The sequence below is a fragment of the Ochotona curzoniae genome, unplaced genomic scaffold, assembly GCF_017591425.1.
Source record: "Ochotona curzoniae isolate NIBS_2020 unplaced genomic scaffold, NIBS_Ocur_1.0 contig_3819, whole genome shotgun sequence".
NCBI lineage: Eukaryota > Metazoa > Chordata > Mammalia > Lagomorpha > Ochotonidae > Ochotona > Ochotona curzoniae.
In genome coordinates this window covers 49,706,191-49,733,400 of record NW_024466004.1, presented here as the reverse complement: position 1 = coordinate 49,733,400, position 27,210 = coordinate 49,706,191, and the positions used below count along the sequence as shown (strand labels likewise).

The window sequence follows — 27,210 nt, the reverse complement described above, 5'->3', positions numbered from 1 at the left end:
AGAAAGTGTGTGTTTTCTTGAATGAGGACTGGGAGTTAGGTGGGTATTGGAGACAGCTTGGTGCCAAAACATTGATGACAAGTATTTGCTAGGCCAATTTTGATTTGTGGAGAACTAGTAAATATTTTTAAACAGAAATGAGAGCATAAATGTCTTGATTTGAGTCCATAAAAATGAAATTTTTTCTGGTGATGCAAAAGGCAAATAGAGAAAGAAGGTATAGGATTATTTTTATGCTTGGTTACATGTACTTCTTCTTATTGATATATTTTGGTCATTATAGATTTATTTTGAAATTATGCTTCAACAGCTTACTTTCAGTAGTTAATGGCATATTTATATTGAATTGCTTCTTACATGTCAGTTGATGCACAGTACATTTTTTAGTGACTCAGTGGTGAAGTTTTTAATTATACATAATTTTAATTGTTTCTACTCATTTTTAAAAAGTAAAGATATAATATTTTTGTTGCTTTCATATTAACATATTTTAAACATGTAAATTCTTAGCATTTTTAATAGGACTTTCTAGAAAAATTTACCCAAAGGGTAATTTTATAGCTCTATCAATAGTATTGATTAGTTATTTTGGTTTGATTTTCATGTGTTAGGCATATCTAAAATTTCTAGCACATGTCTGATGTGCTGGACTGTGCAGCAACAATTTTTTTTTGGATTATTTAGTCACCCCTGTATGAACATTTAAAACCTGCACAATTTATAATTAATTCTCACCTAGATTGTGATAGCAGGTGAATTTTTAGATCTCTTCCTAGTATGAACTGGCCTTGGGAATGATTTTTAATGGCTCAATGTGTTTTGCATTGTGCCCTAGTTTTTTTAGTAACTCTGTCATTTAGTTAAATACCTATTATAAATAATAACATGTGGATCTGGTGTAGTAGCCTAGTGGCCAGAGTCCTCACCTTGCATGCACTGGGATCCTGTTTGGGTGCTAGTTCTAATTCCAGCAGCCCTAATTTCCATCCAGCTCCCTACTTGTATCCTGAGAAAGCAGTCAAGGATGGCCCAAAGCCTTGGGACCCTGCACCCATGTGGGAGACCCGGAAGAGGCTCCAGGCTCCTGGCTTCAGACTGGCTCAGCTGCAGCCAATGTGGCTACCTGGGGAGTGATGGATGAAATATCTTCTTCTCTGCCTCTTCTCCTATCTGTGTATCTGGCTTTCCAAAAAAAAAAAAAAAGAAAAAAAAAGAAAAATAGATCTTAAAAAGTAATAATAACATGCTACAGGTGACTCCTTAGGGAACTATGTCTGTAGGCTGGTTGGGAGACAAAAACCAGCCCTTTAAGAGGACTTTTAGCATGTTGGGCCACAAGGTCACAACTTCAGCTTTTTAATTTTCATTCCTTAGGCACAAGGCCGGGGGAAGGGATAAACAGTGGTATCCAGGGATTTTGACTTCTCCCCATCCTTACCTTAATAGACTCAAGGAGGTTGGAATTATATCAGTCTTTGTATCTGACCACATGGTATGAAACTCAGAATCAGTAACAGGAAGAAAATTCACAAATATGTGGAAATCAAATAACACACTCTTGGGTAACCAGGAGCTGAAAAGGAAAAAAAAAAAAATGAAAGGATCAACAAAAATTAAAAAGACAATAAAAATGAAAGTAGAACCTCGATACATAAAAATGTATAGGATGCAGCAAAATAAATTTTGAGAAGTAAATTTGTAAGTAGATATTGTAAGAGAAAAAGAACTTCAAATATGTGTAAAATAAAGAATACATTAAATCCAAGAATAGCAGAAAGAAGGCAGTGATAAAATTAGAGCAGGAATAATTGAAATAGAAGGTTAAACAGTAAAGATCAACAAAAGTCAGAGTTGCTTTTTTGATCACAAAATAGGTAAGTCTTTAGCTAGACTAATCAAAAAAGGAAGAAAAGGACACAAAATCAGAAATGAAAGAGGCAACACTACAACTAATGCCACAAAAATGCGATGATTCATAGCAGATGTCTGTGAGTCAACTATATGCTAACAAATTGGATAAATTAGAAGTAGATAAATTTTCAGGACATAAACTTGAAAGTCTGAATAATTAAGAAACAGGAAATCTGAACACACCAATAGTGAGTTAGAAGATTGAGTTTATATTCAGACAAGAAATATTTAGGACCTCATGGTTTGCCTTGTGATTTCTACTAAACTTTCAAAGATAAATTATCCCTATCATTCTCAAGTTATTAAAAAATCAAAGATCAAGCAATTCCAAACTTATTTAAGAGACTAACATTATCTTGATTCCATAGCCAGAATATGATACCATAAGAAAATTAGAAGCCAACAGCTTTGATAAGCATAGATACAAACATTCTCAACAAACCACTAACAATCCAAATTGAACATCATGTTCAAAGGACCACATACTACAATTAAGTGGAGTTTATCTTTGGGATGTAAAGGTGGTTCAACACACACAAATTAGTAAGTATTATATACCACAGTAAGAGAGCAAAGGATAAAATGACACAGTGTCCCTAATACATGCATATTATTTTTGGAATGACTATAGAATGGAAATATTTTAAGTTAATGAAACTGCTAAATGACAAGCCCACAGGTAACATCAATTCTCATTGATAAATAAGAGTTAGAAGCTTCATCCCTTAGAAAGGGAATGAGACTAGACAGAAATATAAGTACAATTCATATATAATAATGAAATGCCTTAAGTAGTCAAAACAGTCTTGAGAAACAAGAAAGTAAAGATGTTACACTCCTTGATTTCAAACTGTTACAAAGGTATACTAATCAAGATAATGTAGTACTAGAATACAGCTGGGGAGGAAGGGAAAGAGGGAGAAGAGAGGAGAGGAGAGGAGAGGAGAGCAGATACACACACACAGAGACAGAATATCTCCCATCTGCTGATTCACTTCCAAACACCCAGGCCTGGGAAGAATGGAGCCAGTTCAGTCTGGTTCTCCCACATGGGTGTGCAGGACCCAAGTACTTGATGCTTGCTAGGGTGAGAGCAGCAATGAGAAGAAGAGCCCAGACATCACCATATACTCTAATATGGGATATGGCATGCCAAGCTGTATCCTAATTACTAGATCAAATACCTACTCCCAGACATTCTTTCACAAATTAAAAGCTGGGATGTCCTATGACTTGGTGACCCCACTTCTCAGTGTGTGCCTGAAGGAAGTAAAATCTTCACAAAAGGGTCCCTGCACTTTCTTGTTTATCTCAACATTATTCACAATGAATCAAATGGAAACAACCTGTATATCCACTGATAGATTTAACCATACAGAAATTGTGATACATACATCTATATACTCACACAGAATGGAATATTAATCAGTCTCAAAAGGAAGGGAATCCTGTCATTTTTAGCAAAGTGTATGAACATTGGGAGTGTTATGCTAAGTGAAACAATTCATAAAAAAGCAAGTATTGTATGACTCAATTTACTTTTCAGATTAAAAATTTTGAAATTATAGAAAAAGAGTACTAAAGCGGTTTCCAGGGTAGAGGAAATGGGGAGATGTTGGCCAAAGGGAAAAATATTTTTCAATTGTAAAATGGATGGGTGTTGCAGATCTAATGTAGAGCATGATGATTATAGTTAATGATACTGTACTACATGCTTAACAGTTGCTAAGAGAATATCTAAAGTTTTTTTTTACCCTCTGCCTGACCTTGCCACACACAAGGTAATTCTGAGAAGTGATGGATGTGTTAACTAGCCTGATGGTGATATTCATTTCACAATGTGAATATACATGAAATTATCATGTGGTCCACCTTAAATATATATGCTTTTATTTGTTATTTATACTTTAAGAAAAGGGGGAAAGGTTCTGATGTATATTCTTTAATTTTTATTGTGCATACTGTGGGAGAATAAAAGGTAGACCCATTGTTCCATTTTTGGTCACCAGTTGGAAGCCGATTAACCAAGTGGAGAATCTTTGCTCTCCAATTTCTTTTCACAAAACTGCAAACTGATAGACCTTTTCTTCCAATATGCAGAGGCTGATAATATGCCTACCAATATGTTGGCCCACTTTTAGGACACTGCCAAGAGCAGCTAGGACAGCCCTTCTTTGGTCCAGACCCAGAATAAAGTAGTGCACACTAAACAAAGCTAGGGTAAGGGGTTGGAGCAGGTGGCACCACCTGTACCCATCTGATTCAAGTCCATTTAATCTGCCACTTATATGTGGAAAATCAGAGAGTGAGTCAGAGTATCAGTAAAAGGATCGAAGTAGTTCTGGCTCATGCCTGAAGCCCATCAAGAAAGAGGATTACCATTAAAATGAGTGCTACTGGTCCTGGAAACTCAGGGTTTATCCAATGGCGTAGACTATTTCTGTATTCGAGTTGAGATATTCTTGAACATTTACTGCTGTGAATGCTGTGAAGTACTGGATTTAATTATATGTTTATTCTGTTCATCTTTATCTGCTTAAAATCTCTGGGGCAATGAAAATGTCTGCAGGTCTTTAGGACTTTACCTTTGGATTTGCAGAAGGGATGGATTGTGGATTTCATGGTTTTGGGAACAGCTCTCTCCATATGGAATCCTATAGGAGATTCTTTATAGAATTACGTTAGAGGAAACTAGCCCCTCGTCTGGCGTGCCGATTCGCTTCCAGCTGCACATCACTCTGACAGCTAATGAGATGTCGACTATGGTTACTTTTCTGTGAGAAAAATGAGAGAACTGAATCCCAGGAACATTTTTGTAACTGTAGGGGGTGGATTAAGAGAAGGCCTATGACATTTCAAACCACATTTGAGGCCCATTAAAAAACTTCCCATGCTTTCACTTTATGAAATAGATCAGAAAATTTACAGGTAGGAGAGATTTCTTGCCAGAATATTTTTTGGAGCTAAAAGTAACTAAAATAATTAAAGTGAAAAAAGTAGCATCACAATAAATAATAGACTATATGTAAATAGATTAAGTCACAAAAAAACAATGAATAAAAGCACTGTGAACATATTCTTAAAAACTGATTTTAGAAAGTTTAAATTTAAAATATTCCAAATGCTTCAAATTTCTAAGGACTCAATTTTGACTTGGCATTTGACTTGTAATTACTTGTGATATAGATAGAAATATTTATTCATTTCTTCTTCTGTAATTATCCTCAGCCCTGGAATATGACTCAAGATTTACAAATATTTTTCTTTCTCTTTAGAATAGTTCTCTAATTTTGAAGTTTAAGTTTGGAACTATTTGTGATTAAACTGGATATTAAATATCCCAGGTCTTTTCCAATACTAGGTGTTTATGAGCCATGCTGAAATCATATTTATCTTTTTTCATGTGCTTAAGCATGAACCACTTTTGCTATTTGTTAGTAAGACAAATAAAAAATGAAGCAGCCACAAAAATTTCTATCTATACAGGAATATAGAACATAACTGATATTCTTGAGGCATTTGCTGTTAGTTTTTCTAGTTACAAGATAAGCTAGAAAAGTACTTTTATAACTGAACAGCAGTTACATTTTCAGTTATATTATCACAGGCATATGCTTTCAGTTAGCCTTTCAGATTAGCAAAATAACTTGCGTTATTTTTATTTAGAAATGCATTTGATTCTGACATTAGATTTTTCTTACAGTTCTGGCAATTTCCAGTGTGTGTAAGTTAAAGTCATTCTTTATAATAAACACGACTCCTGTTTGAGAGAAGCATCCCCGGCAGTGGGGTTATTTTAATGGACATGCTGTATTACTTTAATCTAACTCTTTGACCATCTGTTCTTCCCATAACAGTGAATGAAAAAAGAACATATTTTATGTTTCAGGGTTACATTAGTAAAAAGTAAGATAAAAGTGATTTAAAAGCATGCATATGTTCTAAGTGCAATGCAGTCTGCATCTGTGATGTTTTTTTCTCATGGTTCAGACACAAATCACGAGGAAAGCCGCTCATGCATGATAGAGTGAAAGTTTTTCATGGAAAACAGGACTTTACCATAAGAGGGTCTCTTTATATATTTTACAGCTAAAAATGATAAAAACCTCAATGGACTGCCAGAATAAAAATAGATAGCTCTAGCATCTCTTGGAACATCTGGCATCTTTCCTGGGCTGGATTGCTGCTGCCACATCCAGATGCATGCAGAGCACCTGCCTGGAACATGCTTTTGAAGAGGAATTAATCTCATGACTGCCTATCAGAAGAGTATCTACAAGTGTAAATTTGGTAGAAAACCATGTTAGTGATCAGTGGGTATCACCTGAGAGTGCGGTCATGGTTTCCTGGGATTAAGATGTTGGAGAAAGTTGCTTTTGTAAATGCATACTTGGGGATCTACGCTCTTTACTCCTTAGAGAGTAGGGCACTGTTGTCCTTATCTAAGTACATCTAAACATGCGACAGAGAAAGGACAATGGCTCTGGACCTGAGCTGTATTTCTCCTCTTACATTTTATAATTTGATGCGTTTGGGAAATATTTTTTTGAGCCATGCTTGCTGTGTTTTTAAAGGGATTAGTATACTTTCAAGATTTTGTTATCATTTAATAAAGTAATATCTGTGGAATCTTAGCTTAGTGACTAATGCATAGCAAGTATTTTAAAATGGTAACTGTTGTTTTGGGTATTAGCTATCATCTGCAAATAATATGGTAAGTGACCTCTTAATCATCACAGCTCATTTCCATTTCATCAACAGCTTACAATATTGAGGGATAAAGCAATTGGCCTTTCTTTGAATTTCCAAATTATACTAAATATTTTTTCTACTCATGCCTTTGATTTTTCTAACTTGTTTTAAGGTTGTGCTCTGTCCATTGTTTATAAACTTATATACAGACATGTTGAAACTGTGGCTGTGTTTTTTATATCATTTAGCATATAGCCTTGATGGTGGTAGGTGCTTAATAAATATTAGAATGAATTATTAGTATGAATGGTGGTAAATGGTTCCCATGAGTGCATATTAAGCCCCAAGTGTTGGCCTGGATCTCTAGCCTGAGGAGGTAATGTCTTCTAGAAGAGTGGGCCTTTCATGGACTGCTCCCCACATAGGAGCCTGTGGATTTCATCTTATATTTGCTTCTGGAAGTCATTCAAGCTCTTTGCTTGCCAACTTTAGCTCTCTTCTTTTTTTGAGGGGGGTAGTATTTACCTTCATGTTTCATGTGAACAAGGAACTTTGATGATTCACTTTCTAACTTGGTAAATATGAATACTTATTTCAAAAATTAACCACTAAATAAAACTGGGACACATTAAGGTATAGCTATTCAGAATGAAAAATTCCAGTAATTTTCAGTAAAATTAATGAAAATTTCTTGTTAGTGAACTTTGATTGCTGCAACGTAATTTAAATAAGGAATTAAACAATTTAGTATATTGACTAAGTGACTAAATGTTATCTTTTCAAAGGCAGAAGAGCAGATACATCATAGCTCATAAAATGTGTTTTTTAAAAATTTAATTGAAATACTGCAGATATCCACAGTGACTAGAACCATCCACAGGCTTACATATTAACTAATCAGGCAGGATTTCTCCTTTGTTCCTAAGACACATTTTTAGCTTGTAAGTGTAAATGATAGGAACCGGTGATTCTAAGTATCCAGCAGCTTGACAATTGGAGTATTTGCCGGAAAGCCCTAGTATTTAGATGATTGTCTAGGGGCTTGATTTCTTTTTTCACTTGGGAATGTTCGTCATGTATGTTTTATCTCTTACATTGTAAGATGAGCTTGAAAATATGGTCTCTGGATAGTATATTCTAGGTAAAAATCATTTTTACAAGATTGTAGTATGGTAATGATTCCTGCTCACCTAAGCTACAGTAATTGATCACCTTTACATGACATATGCATATGTATGACATGCTCACATGTTTAGAAGTGCTGTGATAAGTGTAGGTGTCGTGGAACAGCAGGTTAAGTAGCTGTTACAGTTGTGCTTGTCCCATGTTGGAGTCTCAGTTAAATTACAATACAATTTGCGAGGGATATGCTTTAAAACCATAAAAACAATATTTTCCTCTTCAAATTTTCTTTTGTGGACTTATCCATGATGATTTGTGCTTACCGAAATCTTTATTACAGTGATTGTAACATACTTGTGTTTTAACTCCACTGCCCCCCTACATTCATTAATTAGCGCTTCACTCTAAGGAGGAATTCTCTCTTCTCCCTTCTTTTATTTACTTTAAACTCACAGATTCCTGTATTTGCAATAGATTACAATTCATTGATTGCTGTCCTTATTACTTTTGCTCAAGTTTCCTGCATTTGGTCAAATCAAGCCGTCTCCTTCATCTTTTTGACATCATTTGTTTTTGAGCACTTTCTGCATGTGGCGCATTAACATATTCTAAGCTGCTTGTGGACATTCTTTGCTCCAGTCCTGGAATCAGCTATTTCTTCCAGAAGCTTTTGTGTTGGTTTGTTAAATCTATCTATCTATCTATCTATCTATCTATAGAGAGTGGTATTTAGAAACTAAGTGTTGAATAGTAAGTGTGCTTATGCTCCTGGCATGACATTGATTCTAGGACTTTTCATTACGAAGAGCTAAGAAATACATTTGTATTTCCCTCTTCCTCCCTGACTTGAACAGTATCTGTTTTTTTTTGTTAATTGTTTTGTATTTATTTTTACAAAGCTAGAAGATAACTATACATTTTACTTTTATTTTTAAAATACAAGATTACATAGTGTATATTTTTGGTTCTCATATGTGGGTATATGAGAATATACCTTTTCAAAAAGAACTGTGCCTACTTCTCCCTAGTTCTCCATATGTGCATAAACTGGAGTTTTTAAATTAATCTCTTATTTTGAACCTCTGGGTGATTTCTACTAATTTACCATCATAAATGGTGCTGTAATGAATAATACACATAATTATTTTCATTATTAGAGATGTATTTTTAGAATAATTTCTTAGAAGTGAGACATTGGTTAAGAAGGGAGAAACTGGTTAAAGCATAAATGCTAATTTTGTTGGAGCTGCCACGTTCTCTTCCAGTGGGGTTGTTACCAGTTTGTCATTTTCTATCAGCAATATATGGGAGTGTTTCTTTCCTCACACCTTGCGAAGTGACAGGTTGTGAGGCTGTAGGAGTTTTGGTGATCTGATGGCTGAAAAATTGCATCTCAGTGATGTTTTAATTTGTATTTATGTTTTAAAGAAGTTAAACATCTTTTCATGTCTTAAAGGCTACTTTTGTACTTTTATTGAATTGTCAGTTTGTATCTTTTTTTATCACTTTTCAGTATAGTTTCTTTTGATTTGTTTTTTCTATCTTTGATATGGGAATTGAATTTATTCAATTCTTTCATTTTTGTATATTGAGATGTCTATTGCTGTATATTCTATAGGTGTGGGTATGTAATATTTTCATTACCTTTTCCCCCTAGAAATCCTGTAATTTTAAAAGTATTTTCCAATTACCTCAAGAATTATTATGTATTTTTAAGATAGAAAGGACTTTATTTTGTTTTTAGTTCACATTTTTTGTTCATTGTTATCAGAAAGTATTGTTTATAGTATTTGTATTTCATCAAACGTATTGAAATTTTCTTTGTAACTTAATATTAGGCAAATTTCAATGATGCACACACTGAGATTATTAATATGTAAAGTGTGATATGTATCTATGAAATTTAAACTTTCTTCTTTTTTTTAAATCCTGAAGATACGTTAGTGATTAAGATGTCCTCTATGTACAAATACCTGGGTTCTATTCTTTAATCCAGCTCTTGATTCCAGATGCCTGTGCAACCTCTGATAAACGGTGATGATGGCCTAATTGGGGTTCTGTCACCCATGTGGCAGACTTGGGTTCAATTTGACTCCTGGTTCTAGATCCACTGTGGTACATTTGGAAGGTGGCAGAGCAGAGGAGAACTCTACCTTACCCAGTCCTTCTTAATGTTATTTTAATTTATTAAAGATTTATCCATTTGTTTTGAAAGAGTTACACATATACATATAGTCCATATATATACACATATATGTATATGTACTATATATATATACACACATATATATATAGAGAGAGAGGTAGAAAGCGGGAGAGAGAGGGTGGGAGGGAGAGAGAGAGAGAGAGGTAAAGAGACAGAGAGAGACTTTCCATCTGCAGGTTTTCATGGCGAGGCTGGACCAGAGTAGAATCAGGAACCAGTAGCTTCTTCTGGGTCTCCTATGGGAGTATCAGAGCTCTAAACTCTAAACACTTGGGCCATCTTCTGCTGCTTTCACCAGGCCATCTATGTGGAATTGAATTGGAAATTGAGCACCTGGAGCATGAACTAGTGCCTTTATGGGGTGCCACTGTTGCAGGTGATGGCTTTACCTGTTTGGTAACAGTGCTGGTCCCTATCTATCTATCTATCTATCTATCTATCTATCTATCTATCTATCTATCTATCTGCCTATCTTCTATCTGGCAGAGTTATAGGGAAGAGGCGAGACTGAACAAGAGGCAGGGAGATGCAGAGGAAGAAAGAAATCAAACATTTGGGCCATCAGCTGCTGCTTTCTGAGGGGTATTAACAGGAAGCTGGATTGGAAGCAGAGTAGTTGGTGTAGAAATCTGCACTCCTATGTGGGATACTAATGTTGCAATCAGCTGCTTAACCTGTTGTGCCACAATGCTGATTTTATTTTAAAAATTATGGAGAGTTCTGTTATGTAAAAAGCTTGCCTTAATTTACTTTTTAGAATTTATGCATAATTTATTTGAGATAGAGATTATTCTCCCATTTGCTTATTCACTCCCCAAATGCTTGCAACAGCAGAGCTGGTCCTGGCTGAAGCCAGGAACTTGGATGGTCATCTGGGTCTCTCATGCGGATGACCAGGACCAAAGCACTTTGCGCCATCATCTACTGCCTACCAAGGTGTGCAGTAGGAGGAGGCTGGATTAGATTTGGGGCAGGACTGGATCCCAGGCATCTGATATGGGATGATGGTGTTTCAAGGTTTGGCTTTACTTGCTATGCCATTCTGCCCACCTTGTACATTGAGATTCTTCCAGAAGCTACGAAGTTGATTCCCAGAGTGGCTACACAATACTTTCCCATTAGCACTGTGTAAGTGATGCAATAGCTCTGTGTCTTTGTTAGCACTTGATATTGTCACTCTTTTTATTTTAGTTGGCCTGGCTGGAGTCTTGTGATATTTCATTGTGGTTTTAATTTGCAAATCCCTAGTCACTGATGGTATTGAAAAAAATTTTCAAGTGATTATTGACTGCCTGTGTGAAGGTCTTCAAGAATTTATGGAAAATACATACTATATGTATACATATGCATATGTATATGTATGTATAGAAAGGCTATATGGGAATTATGAAGATTTTGAAGCCTTTATTCCACTTATCCATGAACTTTTTGACTTATACTTCTGTGTTCTATTTGGTGAAATCTCAATACATGTCTCTTGCCCATATTTAAACTTACTGAGTTTGGTAGTTCATCTTGCATTCCAAATATTAGTCCTTTTTAGGAAATATGGTTTATAAGTATTTTCTCCTGGCTTGTAGATTGTTTTGTTATCCTATGAATAGAATCATCTATAGAATAAAAATTTAAAATACCAATCAAATCCAATTTATTAGTTTTTCGTTTAGATTGTGACTTTTTTTTTTTTCCGAGTCTTAGAACTCCTTTTCTAGTCCTGGCTCTTAAGGATTTTATTCTGTGCTACTTTTGAAAAGTTTTGTAATTTTGTTTTATATTTAGATGTATGATCCCTTGAATTTTTATAGAAGTTGTAACACATTGACTTCTATTTAGTTTGTAGTTCTGAATGTCCAATTTTTCTAACACCATTTGTTCAGAGTTGAACTTTACATGTTGAAATGTCAAAAATCAGGTGGACATTTATGTGGGCCTGTTTCTGTTTTTTCACTTGGATCTGTTGATTTGTGCATCTTCCTCAACATGGGTACTATACAGTAATTATAGTAGCCTTATAGGAAGTCTTGAAATAGGGTAGACAGATGCTTTTGTTTCTTTACAATTGGTTTAAAAATTCTAATTTCGTTGCCTTCTTCATAAATGTTATATATATTTGAATCTGTGTGCTTTCTCTCTGACTTTGTAAAATTCACTTATTTTTCTAGATGTTTTCTAGCTTTCTTAAAATGTCCATTACTAAACTTTTCATTCAAATCTATCTTTCCTTTTGAAGCTTACAATTTATTTTTTAATTTATGTAGTTTGGTCATGTTTTGTCGTATCTTTCCATTTGCTTTGTTGTTGTGATGTTCTTTTTTTCTTTTTGAATAGACTGTTCGTTTTAAAATTTCTGATCTCTGCTTCTGCATGTGTGCCTGCACATGTGTATATATGTGTGTTTATTTGTATATGTATCACACACTGTTGGGTAAAGGGACTTAAGTAAGTTTGGAGTGCTATTTAAAACTATTTATAATTTTATGAGACTTTTAAACAGCTGAGGTATTTGTTTTTCTATTTTCATGTTTTCCTACTACAGGTGTTTTATATGAAGTTTAATTTTCCCCCATTACTTAGCACTTCATAGACTATGATATAATTTCAAAGTTATTCTTTTAGTTTGCAAAATATTTTTTAAAAATTTTAAACTTACTTTTACTTATATAAAGTGAACAGATTCACACGTTTCACAATAAATATTTAGGAACACAGTGATACTTTCCACCCTACTCTTTCTTATATAAAGTGAACAGATTCACACGTTTCACAATAAATATTTAGGAACACAGTGATACTTTCCACCCTACTCTTTCTTATATAAAGTGAACAGATTCACACGTTTCACAATAAATATTTAGGAACACAGTGATACTTTCCACCCTACTCTTCCTCCTGCTCACGCTCTATACCCACACTTCTTCCTTCCTTTAAAACATTTTTTTAAATGGCAAATTTTGAGTTCATTTCACAAAAACAGGCCCAACACTCCACCAGGTAAAGAGATCTACCAAGCAGAACAACAACTACAATTCTTCAAAAGTAGAGACAAAGGCTGTAAACAATAAAGAAAACTCACAAAGTCCATCTCGGTCATATAGATTACATTTTTTGTACTCTGTGTAGTGGTTACCACAGATTAAGGAAAACATATGATAATTGTCTTGTAGGGACTGGCTTATTTCACTAAGCATAATGGTTTTGAGTTACATTTATTTTATTGCAAAAGACAGGATTTCATTCTTTTTATGGCTGAGTAGTATTCCATAGTTTGTGTCTACTATTACACATATACAATGTCTATTATATGTGTACACAAACACACATATACATATATGTATATAGTATACATTCTTTCCACACACATTCATTTTCTTTATCTTGTAACCTGTCGATGGACATCCCATATGGAAAAATTTATATAAAAGTAAAAAAGTGGCTTACATGATAACTTGATGATATGGAATCACATTGTATCATATATATAACAGACTAATATGACTAAATAATATCGTATCGTATAGAACATTAAAGCTGAAGGAAATGTTTGGAAAAGTCTAATTTAACTCTGTATGTCATTCTACAGAGGTGGCTAAGAAAGATGATGTTATTTGCCCAGTTACCCAGAGAATTATCAGTGGGGATAGAACTGAAAGTTCTCTTGGCTGCTTGTCCCTGGCACCTTACATTAAATGATCCTAATTGGATTTAGCTTTTGGTCGTATAAAAGATCTTTAAGCATATCATGAATTTTTACCTGCTAAAAGAAATGCAGTATTTGCCTGAGGTTTCACATGGAGACTGTGCAGCATAGGCTGTGTATGCATGGGCTGCGTCTCCCTCTTCCTGCCCTTTCTATTTTTCAGATACTCAAACAGTATCTGAGATATTCCAGATCAAATATTGGGGTTGTAGCATTCATAATAGTTTTTTCCTAGTAAAGTTCAATTATAGGAGATGAATGTGGCTCAGTGATAGATGGTGACTGCTGGAATACATTAATAAATCTTGTTTAGAAACAAAAGTTTATTGCTAGATAATTCATCCCTACCATCAAACCAGTCTCAGTTCTTGTTCGAAGGAGACATTCCTGTCCACTTCAGTTTCTCAGGACAGTGCACTAGCTGTTGCAGCTTCCTGCCTCTTGGCAAGAGGCTTATCCTTCCAGATTTTGGAGGTGTTCTTGAAATGTACACCTCCTTTGTGCCAGAGTTGCCTTGTATTGACTTTTCTTTGTTAGTGAAGGACAGAATGTTCTTTGCCGCGCCAGCAGTACCTTTCCATATACACTCAGGAAAAGCATTTTGCTCTCTCAACAGAGCTCAGAAGTCTTGACTGGAGTACTTCAGAAACAGGCCTGGTTTATGCTTTTATAAAAAGAAGTGGAATCTGTGCCTCTCCTAGCTTAGAGTAGCACTGGTGGTCTGAATTTCTTGGAGTTAAGCATATGGTGAGGTCATCAAGGGACAGGAGTATAGCATTGGAATCCCCACCCTGAAAGGTGAGGGTGTGCTGCTCTCCGATTCAGTGAAATCGAAACTGGTGTCTGGTATTAAGAAAGGCCCACATCCAGTGGGAAACCAGACTCAAGGCAGGTAGAAGTTGTGACATAGGGAATTAGGATTCAAGATTTCTTGATGTCTTCCCTTTTTTTGGTACTGTAGCAGGAAAACTTGGATTTTTCTGTTTATTTTGAAATTAGTGTAATATACAAATTGCCCATAGATACATCTGGACAACACAATCAAAGATCATGAATTTAGAATTTGCACAGACCTCTATCCTGAGAGTGTGCTTTATTTTTTTTAAAGATTTATTTATTTTTTGTTAGAAAGTCAGATCTACAAAGAGGAGAATCAGAGAGGAAGATATTCTGTCCACTGGTTCACTCCCCAAGTGGTCACAACAGCTGGACCTGTGCTGATTTGAAGCTAGAAGCCAGAAGTCTCTTCCAGGTCTCCTATGCGGATGCAGGGTCCAAAGGCTTTGGGTTATCCTCTACTGCCTTCCCAGGGAGGGAGGGAGCTGGAGCTGGGAGCTGGAGGGAGCTGGATGGGAAGTGGAACAGCTGAGATGTGAGCTGGCTCACATATGGGATCCTAGCATGTGCAAGGCAAGGATTTAGCCACAGAGACATTGTGCCTGGCCCAAGTATGTACTATGTTTCTTTGCATTCTTCAGAACTTCCTGGAAGGAACCTGTATACTTTTTCTCTCTGATGAAGTACGAGAGCTGCAGGTTGAGGTCCCTCTTTGCAGTGATATGGGAAAGTCTTGATTCTTCCTTTTGCTCAGGGCCAAGGGAGAAAGGTAAAGTTTGTCCTGTTCAAAGGTTTCATTACGGATGAAGCTTGCTTAACCAGCAAATACGAGTAAAACAATTGGAGCCCAGAGCTTTTTCTTTCGCAATTCCTTGTTCACCCCCTCCTCAACATACACACATACCGTTCTCTTATCCTGTTTTATTCTGGGATAAAAAAGATCATAATGCTGGCATATATTTTTGTTCCTGGACTGTGAGGCAACTTCTTCTTTACAGATCTTCCTGGTATTGGATCCTTTTTCCCACCTCCCTTTTCCAAACTGTGCTTTTATCTGTATTGTAAAAGTGGAAATTGCAGTGCAGGTGTTAAAACCAGCTAGACAGTGTGGTGTCTGTGACTTTTCACTAAAACTCTTCCTCATCTATTGAATAGTGCTACATGACTGTCCAGATGTTATAAGCATTAACTGATATAAAATACATAAATTTTGATGATTAACAGATTTGCAGGCAGATAATTCAATATGCTGTCAGTAAATGGCAGTTACTTTTGGCATAATTACTTTGGCATCAGGCAATCCCAAATTGGGAAAAGTTACCATGTTACTAATTTGAGTGGTTCATGAGGACCTCCAAACTAATGATATTTCCTAGGGAGGTTTGCTGAGCATCATTAATGTTTTTCGATATCCAATTCAATAGTTTTGAAGTAGATGGGCAACGCAATTCCAATAAGGTGCAGTGTTGCCTGAGGTCTACTTATTTCTGGTGATCTCCAGCATTAACTGGAAAGAAAAAGAAGTACATCTCATGAGTAGGCCTGATCTAGGGCATGACTTTTTAAAACTTATACTAATATTGGAGTAGGTAGTTATTTATTAACCGTTCTATGGCACGCACAGCCTGGCGTTCAGATGGCTAACAGCCTAACTGAATTGACACTTAGCATATTGAGTCCTTGAACCTTCATTTCTGCTGTTTTGCTGATTAGGAAAAATATGAAAAACAAATAGAAATAAAATATAGAATTTTCCTAGAGTTCCCTTGATAAAACATTTGGGCAGTGAAAAAGGATTTGGGTTTGAATCTTTGTTTTATTATCTTTTGTGTGTAGGCTTAGGCAAACCACTTTTCAGCAGACTAAAGGGTTTGCTCTGAATTCGTTGTGATTAATTAGGGGACTCCAAGTTAGGGGTGTGCAGTCATGAAACTAAAATATTCTTTTCTGCCTAAGGCGAGTATGACCTTGGGGTATATGCAGAATAGTCTGTGTGTCATTCTTTGTTTTATTGACTGATTTTTGAAATGGGCCTTTTTCCTCCTCTTGGTTCCAGTACTCCGGGTTTCACACGGAAAGGTCGGAATCGGATCACGACAGCCAGTGGGGCGGAAGTCCCCTGACGGACTCTGCCTCTCCGCAGCTGCTGGACCCTGGCGACAGGCCGGGTTCCCAGCACGATGTGTCCTGCGCCTACCGACAGCTCTCAGACCGCAGCTCCCTCTGCTACAGCTTCGCCCTGGACCCTTCTAGGCTGGTTGAAGAGAGGCATTTCCATAGCCAGGCCTGTGAGGGAGGCCGGTGTGAGGCTGGCAGGTACTTCCTGGGAACGCCACAGCCCGGGAGGGAGCCCTGGTGGAGCTCTCGTGCAGCCTTGCCTCTGACCAAGGCCTCCCCGGAAAGCAGAGACGGCTATGAAAACAGCATGCCTCACATCGCTTCTGTGCATAGGCTCCACGGTAAGAGCAGGTGAACTGACACGGCCCCGGGGCTGGAATTCTAACACTCCAAGGTGTGCGGCAGGAGGGACTGATCTTAGTGGTTTTCTCCTTTACTTTACAAATTAGAAACTTAAGGAGGTTTTTCAAAAACCAAGTCCATTCTTGTAAATGTCTTAGTTTGGCTAACATTTGTGAGACGTGTATTTTTCATAGGCGAGTAAAAATTGATGATTGTTTCAACAGCAAAAATTATTGAAAGTTAAATCATTGAATACATCTACTGAACTTGTTGCGTGTATGTTACTTAAATTTCTTGTGCTTTTAGGCTTCAAGTACCGACAGGTAGTTAGAGCTTATTTGGCTATAGGTTATAGTAATCTTTTTTAAGAGGGATGTGATTGACAGGTGGGAGAAAGCTGGTTTTTATTTTATGGATGGTTCCTCATATCACAAATGCTTAGCCTCTCAGATCTGAAATGCCAGTAATCCTCTGCCCCCAATTTGCCCACTGTTAGGACAATCTACAATGCACCTGTGAGTAAGGAATGGGGTGATACAATTTGGATTATTATATGGCTTTACAAACACGGGGAAATGGGCACTGCAGTTAAAACTTTGATTATTGATGATGCATTTCCATATTTATTTTATAGTAAATTGGCTAAGGAGACTCATTCTGTTCTTTCTATGCTTTAGGTCCAGGCAGACTTTAGAAAACTGCCTATTTTCAGAGATATAAACATTGATCTGTGGACCCTGATATTACTGTTCTTGTCTTCAGGATGAGAAATGTGCTGGACAATATTGTCTGTATCATAAACCTGTCCTGCCAAATACCACCCAGACACTGGCTGCCTGCTATGAGTAATTTTAATTTGTTCCCATTCTTCTTCTTTTTTTTTTTTTTTTGATTTTCCTGCTTTTACTTTGAGTAAATAACCTGTTCTGAGCGAAGGAACAGTTCAGTAGATGGGTAATGGAAACCCAGGGCAAAGGGCAATTGCTTGCCAAAGAAAGGAGTGAAGTGAAAATCCTGGCTTAACCTACATGGTCTGGAAGAAAATATTAGAAATAAAATAAGAAGAAAGCAGAAAAGGAAGGCAATGACTGGTATGATCCAGGGCTGCTTTGCTGCATTAAGCAGCCTTCACAAGTCCTTACTTGTTTTTCTTCTGGCCTTTCATAATGATTTCAGACTGTTTTAAAGAGAATTTGGCTTACGAAATATGCTTTGAATGCACTGTTCCTCCATACTAAAGTTTAATTGTGGTGCAGAATTGGTGTTGTTAATTTTATTTATTTGTTTATTTTAATTTGCTTTTTATCTATTTCAAAACAATTTAGAATGTGAGTTATTATATTATTACCAACAAAGCTTATATATTTGTATCTAGATTTGATTGAAATTTTGTATTTGGATAAGATATATGTATATGTCTATTTATATGTACACATATGTGTATATAAACCCACAATTACTCTAAAAGCTATAATTAGAATTTTATTGTAATCCTACTTTAAACATATTGAGCAATATTTGTATTTTAAGTGATATTTTGGTTATTTTTGCCTATATATAAATGTGTTCCTCAAACTCCATTGATAATATTTTCTAACCATGAATCTAACATTGTAATATTCTGTAAGTCAAATTCTACATACCATCCTGTTATTATTTGTAGTCAGGTCCAATATAGCATATATGCAGAGAAGTATGAACTAACTTTACCATTTCACTAATTGACATTCTTTGTATAAACTCTACCTGCATTTAAAACCCACTGATACTGCTGAATTCCAGTACAAATAAAAATTCTATAAAACCAATTGACAAATATGAGCCTGGGTCAAATAGGTACATGGATTAGAAATGAAAGACACAGATTTCTTTTAAAATGAACAACAAATGTGTGTGATTTTCTGTGAATATTAGGAATATTTACTTTTTACTTTTTCTGATTTCTAGGACGAGGCCATTGGGATGAAGATAGTGTGGTCAGCTCTCCAGATCCTGGGTCAGCTAGTGAATCAGGTGACCGGTACCGCACTGAGCAGTATCAAAATAGTCCTCATGAACCTAGCAAAATTGAAACTCTGATTCGAGCCACCCAGCAAATGATTAAAGAGGAAGAGAACAGATTGCAGTTAAGGAAAGCACCCCCAGACCAACTGGCATCCATTAATGGAGCTGGGAAAAAACACTCCCCCTGTTTTGCAAATTACCAACAGCCCCTGCCGACAGGCGAAGTCTGCCACAGCTCTGCTCTTGCCAACACTTCACCATGTGACCACATCCAGCAGAGAGAGGGAAAGATGCTGAGCCCCCATGAAAATGACTATGACAACAGTCCCACTGCACTGTCTCGGATAAGCAGCCCCAACTCGGATCGTGTTTCAAAATCCAGTTTGATCCTAGCTAAAGACTATCTACATTCAGATATGTCTCCTCATCAGACAGCAGGAGACCATCCTGCCATTTCTCCAAACTGCTTTGGCTCTCACCGGCAGTATTTTGATAAGCATGCTTATACATTAACTGGATATGCCCTGGAACATTTGTATGACACTGAAACCATTAGAAACTATTCCTTGGGCTGTAATGGCTCACACTTTGATGTAACTTCCCATCTAAGAATGCAGCCAGATCCAGCACAAGGACACAAGGGAACATCTGTTATAATAACCAATGGAAGCTGATGTTTTTTCTAAAATGTTTTGTTCTGTTAGGGTCTCTGAAACATATTTATACTTTAATGCCCCATTACCAGCATTTATTATGCCACAGATTGTTAGGATAATTTAAGTCACCGGGTATTTGACATGTGTTCCTATGAAATGAAAGAAAATATAGCACTAGCATTCAGGGTTATACACAGATAATGAAGCTAAACAAATACACATATTGCCCCTACGGTTACGTGAGAAGCAGCATATATAAATTTTGTATTGAAATATCCATAAATGGAATAAGCATTTATGTCTGAGTGACAACTTTACATTGTGATGATCCTGTGAAACTCACACACACACACATTGATATTCACAAGCTGCTGAATAGACATTACACACACAGTTTGGAAAATTAATCATAAACACACCAACAATGGGCAAGTTTCTTTAGCATATTGAACTTCTTCAGGAAATTCACACTCCTAAAAATGACTGAGAAAGAGAGAGTTTTTTAAACTGATTTTTTCCCCTTTGTGATTGCAAACCAATCAGCTCATTCGGCTCAGGTGTAAAATTAGAGAAAAGGTTCTGGATGTAGTACAAGAATGAGTTTTCACCTGGTATCCATTATGAGCAATCAGGAAGTGGCAATTTTTTACCTTACGTTTGAGTTAGACAAGGACCAGGATTATACTGACATAGCAGTAAGGGTTTTTCTCAGTAAAAGCACTGAGATGTTGGGAAACATATCAAAATACCTGGGTGCTCAATTGGAAGTAGTTTCTCGAAGATGGAAAGGCCAGAGGCAGAGTGGAATGAAACAATATCCCGAGATAAACAATTTAAGGCTCAGAATAGGTAAAGAACATGTTTGGGGCTTGGTTATAAAACCAGCCAAACACAAAATCCAAGCCAGTTCACCAAGAAAAAAGGCTGATAAGTGCAAAAATAATGAAGGGAAATCAGTGAAGTGCTACATGACAGCAGTGGAAGTGTTTGAGAACATTTCAAAGCACAGATGTGCCAATGTGACAACATGTGGAAAGCCGCAGGAGAGCATCTAAGATAAAAGCAGAGACCGATAGAGAAGTGGTTAAAAAAGATGAGAGGAATACTTGGCTTAAGAATAGGCTAAGCATTTGTTTTTCTTATTGTTTGTAAACAATTACAACAGTAAACTGGGTTTCATATCTGTTTGGTGTGCCAGCAAGGGTGCTGCACTGGATGCTAAGATATCTGGGGTCTGGCTAGACCCTGACTGTGAGCTTCAGTGTCCTGGTTTGTAAGGCAGCTCCAGTGTTCATGCTTTATGGTCCATGGGTGCAGCAGGCATGATCTGGTTAACTAACTCTACTATGAGTTGTGAAGGGGGATATTTCTGAATTTTCTAACTACAAACAGAAGTCTGTATGCCTAAGCAGGTATGTGAGCTCTTTTAGTCATGTACAGTATAGTCACTTTGCTAGATTCATCCAACATATTGGTGGTAGAAACTTAAAAGGAAGAAGAAAAATAGTAGGATTTCTTGAATATTCTGTTCTACAGGAATCAAAGCACAGCAATTTAAGTAATTAGGGAAATTTCACTTAGAGGCCATGCCTGATACTTCTGCCATAAAGGAGGAATGGAATATTCTGAAGATCTTAAAACAGAGCATGACATTGAGCACTCAGGGATTATACAGTAGTTTCATCATTTAATACAATTGTGTGGTAGTTCATAGGCAAGTGACAATCCGATTGATGATAACTGAAGGTTAAATCCTTGGTTATTTGTACATTAGGGAAAAGGCTACAATAAAATTAAATAACTATTTCATGGGTATAACAAAGCCACATCTGTGCTCTGCAAAAATGTTCAAAGTATAATTGAAACTAAATTTTAAGTTTATATTAGCAAAGTATTTAGCAATTTTTGAAAAAAAATTAACTTTGGGAAACCCCTGGAATTGTTAGAGTGGATTTTAAACCAATTCGCAATATAAAGTAAGGTTTTAGTTATGCTGAGGGTTTCTGCAGAATTCTGTAACTGGATAATATGAAGTATTTTGGAAAGGGAGTATATACAGATGAGTTTTATTGATAGATCTACTCTACCAAATGTTTCAGGGACAGATGTGTTAGGAGGAAATGAATAGTTTAAGAACCATGGAAAATGAAATGATACGAAAGGAAAGACTTACTGAAGGATTTCAGTGGAGTTTTTTGAAGGGAGAATAGTTCATTCATAGAAGGAATAGACTGTGAACTCTGAAGCTAGCAGATAATCACAAGAGACAAAGCTCTTTCAATTAGCATGGCCAGCCTTTTAAAAAGTAATACAAAATTAACAAAATTACATCTTGATTAAAATTTTGGTTAGATAGACCATGTTTTATATATATATATATATATATATATATAATTTTAAAGTTTAATTCATGTCGATAACTTCATAACAACTCTCTTAACATTACATATAATGCCTAATACGCTCACAGTATTAAGTATTTACTTTTTTTTTTTTACAACATAGCATCACTATTACAGAAAGATTTTAAAATGCTAACATTTTATGGCAAGGTACACTCTTAATATACACATAGATGTTTAAAAATATATAATCTACATTATTAAGCTCTGCAGGAACATATCTCCTCATAATGAAGATATTAATTTTGTCTTAAAAATATAGGATATAAAATAAAAGATAAATTACCAATAATCTAATCATTTAACATTAAACCGCACTTAGCTTCAGTTTTAATCTTTCATTTTTGTAACTTTGATAAAATACTAAGAATCACAAAACTTAACTGAAATTGTGAAAGAAGTATGTTTTTTTTTATACCACTTTGAGGATTCATAAAAATGTGTTATGCTATATCCAGTTACACTGGTACAATATGGATGAATTCATTAGATGCTATAACGTTCATGCTCTTTAGTAATGTTAGGAATATCTTACTTTTCATTTTACTTGCTATTTCTGTTAAAAAATGGATGACCAAAGAAATAAGTTTTTCCTAGTGATTTTTTGGGAAAATTCTATTACCAGTAGGTTGAGAATATACAGATTAAAAATATGTTATTTTTGGATGCACACTGTTACTTCACAATCATTATAGGCCAGATGTTTTGTTGCACTTCAGTTTCACAGTTCTTTTGACATACTCTGCTGAATAAAACATCCTAGATTTTCTGAACTATAATTGCCTGATAAAAGATAAATATGAGTGCTGATTGTGACATTCAAAATGAGACAGGATACAATAAATGATTTGCCTCGAGTGTTTATACAGAAAACCCACTTATTTCCTGATTATATTTTATAGGGCTCAGATATTTCCACTGGGTACTGTTCTTAATTCTCTCTGCACTCTGCAGCCACATGCTGCCTCTGGGCAAAGAATCCCAGTTAAAGTAAGCTTTAATGGGATCTTCTAGAAAAGGTTAGTATGCACCATTTTATTTTCTTTTTCTATTTTCTCCTCCCTCCCATTCCTTTTTTTCCCCCAGTGGGGGATGAGGATTAATTACAAAACAAGGTCATTTGGAAAAAATGCATAGACACTTTGAAATGAAATGAAATTTTTTTTTTTTGCCTAAAGATCCAGACTATTTGATTAAAAGACAGTACAGCTAAACATTCTAAATCTAGATTTAATAATTTGTAGTTCTCTCTCTTTCTCTTTTAAACCAATAGATTATTACTAAGATATTCTGTGCAATTCTGTTCATATTTGGAAATGACAGAGTGAATACAATTTGGAAAACTGAAAGGATATTTGACCATTTTGGGATCACTCACCTTGCCTAATGGAGAAAATTATACCTCCATATAATTTTTCTGATCTAAGAAGTTCAAATGCCCGGATTTGGTTTCCTGGTTCACTCCTATCATAGATGTAGACTGACATCCTATTTGCTGAATAACTTAATACAGAGTGTAAATCCTACAGTCCTAAAATAAGAGACTCAAGTTATGTACACTTCATGATTTTGTGACTAGGAATTCGAGTCTAACAGCAAACTCTATTGGCTACTTCTTACTATGAGACAGAACAGCTATGGACACGTGTAAAAGGTCACACTTAGAACATTTCTAGGGGGAAATTTCCGTGTAGTGCTCATTTCTGTGCACAAGGGTTGTACGGGTAGTGCTTAACTCCCAAGGTGAGACTGTACTCATTTATTCAGAGCTCATTCTCTAGCGCTGTATGTAGAAAGAAAACACACAGAAAAGCATGATTTTTGTATCATCTGGAGGCTTCATAAAATGTGGCATATTCAATTTTATATGTGTGTATATATACATGATGGGATATATACATATCCTATATACGATGGGAGATATATATGTGTGTGTATGTGTATAAACATACACACACATAGTTGTTCACACAAGAAATCCTAATTGATAGTTTTAAACCAAACATTTGTAGTTTTATTTATTGCAATTTTACTGCATGGGACTTTACTTTCATAAACTTAAATGGGGAAGTTTGTTCTAATTTGCTGATTTGGGACACATTTAATTAAAGCAAAATTGTTACCCAGCAACTCTGGTGTGTTTACATTTCAAAAGAAATAAAATAGGCATGGGAAAAATTTGGAAGTACTGTAACTCTTTTTCCATTTTTTTTCCAAAGGGAAGTATTTCGAAAAAAGTATGCGTAGGCACTTCATAAAGAAAAAATATTTTATGTTTGATTTTTGACTGACATGCTATAAAAAGGACTATATTTGTGAGAGAAGATATTGATTGCCAATATTTCAAATATCATCTTGCAATGTATAGTTTTTAGTAATGTTGTAGTATAAAACTGTAATTTGAACTTTTACTTTGGAATGTAAAGTAGAAAATATTAGCTATGTCAATGATATCTTGCAAAGTGTTCCCATTTATAATTATTTATATTGTAAATAGCTTTCTGAAGTAAATTCAAAGTTAATGTGCATAAAATGTATTTATTATGTGAGGAATTTTTTGGTTTAAAATATAGTTGCCAATATGCAGCTTGAGTCTGATTATTCATTGGAAGATAAATCTATATGTGACATAACAAGCTATCGCCTAGAAGACAAGTACTGTAAGGAGGCAAGTTCCATTTGAGGTGCTTGTAATTCTGCTGGGATCTACTATCTATCACATATAAATGCACGCATGCGTAAGAGACGCAGGCTTAGATACTTACACATATATTCATCATAGTTTCTAAGTAATGGATCTGATTTTCATCAAACTCTGGAAGATGGCTTTTCCATATTTTTAAAGAACATCTCAAACAGTACTTCTCCAGTCCACACTTAATAAATTGAAAACTTTGAAAGTATTGGTTATATTTTTAATGCCCAAGGAAAAAATATATTGAGATTGATTTGTTTGCTGTTATTCAAAAGCATATACTAACTCAATTTTGCTTTGGAATCTCAAATATTTTTTAAAAATTTCCAAAAATAGATTTCTGAGGAATTGTCCTTCACACATTTCCATAGTGCCTGATGTATATTTTTTGTTTTCTTTTTTTTAAAAAAAGATTTATTTATTTTTATTGAAAGGCAGATATACAGAGAGAGGAGAGACAGAGAGGAAGATCTTCTGTCTGATGATTCACTCCCCAAGTGAGTGCAATGGCCGTTGCTGTGCTGATCTGGAGCCAGTAGCCAGGAACTCTTCCAGGTCTCCCACGCAGGTGCAGGGTCCCAAGGCTTTGGGCCGTCCTCACCTGCTTTCTCAGGCCACAAGCAGGGAGCTGGATGGGAAGTGGGGCTGCTGGGACTAGAACCGGTGCCCATATGGGATCCTAGTGCGTCCAAGGCAAAGACTTTAACCACTATGCTATTGCGCCGGGTCCTATTGTTTTCTTGCAAAAAGATGTATTCCAGTCGTTGTGTACCATTGGACAGCTCAACCTACATATTGTTTCGTAAATTCTTTGGAAATGTTATTTAAAGTTTGTAAAGTTTTTTTTTTTTTCGTTAACTCAAAACTGAACAAAATACCATTATCATTATTACTTACAGCATCTCTCAGATATTTTACAACAGGAATCTTCAAAAATTTATCACAGTGGCTTTGTTTCTGAAAGCAATTCTTTTACACCTGCTTTATTATCCAAAATAACCGTTCCTCCAATTTAACCCAAAACCTCAAAGGCATAAAGAATATTCTGCATTATAAGATACTGCAAAAAAAAAATACAGTGGGTCCTTAATTTTCCTTATGTGTTTTGAAAGTTTAAATTCTTTACATAATCATAGAAAGACAGGCATTTATGGAATTATGGAATCATTATGTGCCAGGCACTGAACCAAACTCAGATTTCCATAGAAATGAAATTTTCGTAGAAATCTGAGTAGAGATCAACACAGAGAAGATATCATTACAGCCCATTTATTTAGTGAGAAAACAGACTTAGAACAGCTAAGTAATTTAAATCACAAAATCAGTAAGTAGTGGAGATGAAATTTAAACCCAGGCAGGATTCCTCTAGTACTACACCTTTCTTCATTCTACTTTCCTCATGTAATTAAAAGAAAAAAGAAGTGCATGAAAGAAAGCATTGTCCAAATGGTGGTTGTATAAAGCAGATCACTCAATCCATCCAATCAAATGGTGGCTCCAAAATATGCATGTGTGGTCTGTGAGTTGCAATTGCTATATCTCTGCTAATACACAGATACAAATATTAACCATCCTAAGAGATGGGGCCACTCCTGCTGTCCGTACACATGTTGGCTTTCTGTTGCGTGATATCCTGGTGTTTATTTTTCATGGCTGTGACCCCATAATGTGTAGGACCCAGAAGCTTACAAGCAAAGTATTTCAGTGGAATCTCCATGATAGCTGACTTGTTTTTGAAACTTTTTTAGTTCACAAAATACAAATGACTTAAACAGTAATTAGACATGGTATCTGTTTTTACCTGAATGTAATACTACTTCTTTATGACAGTCATTAAATGATCTGTTGGTTCATGGAAAAGTCCTTCTGCCTTGGATGAAAACCAACCAGATATCACTCAAGCAAGAATCAATATGTGTCAGTAATGGCTGTGTTATTTAAGGGCCTGTTTTGAATGTACTCTGCAGACAGATCTTAAGGGGCTGTTGTAACTATGACATTATGTGCTTCCCTTATTTTATGAAAGTATGTTATTTGCAGGTTATCTGATAGGAAGGCTGATGAATCCTGTAAGGTGGCTGCAAGTAAAGGCATGCGCCTGCTGAGATCAGTTTGTCTCTGGTTGCCTTAATGAACCTGGCAACTCATGGGTGCCAGAACCTGAAGCATCCTTCCAGACATCCACCACCATCACTGGTTTCCATCTTGCAGTGTCAGAAAAGTTGGCCTTCTGTACTACTTCTTGGCTTTTTTGTAATTATGCTTTATAACTTAATATGTGCTGTATTCACCAGTGGAATTAGATCCAGGGTGGGGAAATGTAAAACAGCCCCTGCTTTAGGAGTTTGTAAATAATCTCTGCTTTGTTCAGCTTCCCCCAGGTCAGGCTCCTGTGTGGGGAGTAATTCCATATGGGAATCTTACTTGAGTGCCATCTAAGTAAATCCCAAAGAAAATCTTAGCGGTATCTCCTGAGCCATAAGGAAATCATTCTCAGTTTCTGGTGAGGATTTTCTGATAGTTTTGTT

At 35.8% G+C, this 27,210-nt stretch overlaps 1 protein-coding gene across 1 annotated transcript in view; it reads left to right on the top strand.

Annotated features, from left to right (window-relative positions):
• The window catches only part of SIM1 (SIM bHLH transcription factor 1), an 80,036-nt gene extending 60,226 nt beyond the window's left edge, over positions 1-19,810 (top strand). Inside the window, exons 10-11 of the mRNA XM_040983110.1 lie at positions 16,522-16,924; positions 18,873-19,810. Of these exons, the coding sequence (XP_040839044.1) occupies positions 16,522-16,924; positions 18,873-19,603 (1,134 nt within the window). The 3' untranslated portion in view covers positions 19,604-19,810. The remainder of the gene's footprint in view (positions 1-16,521; positions 16,925-18,872) is intronic.
• Positions 19,811-27,210: the final 7,400 nt, after the last annotated feature.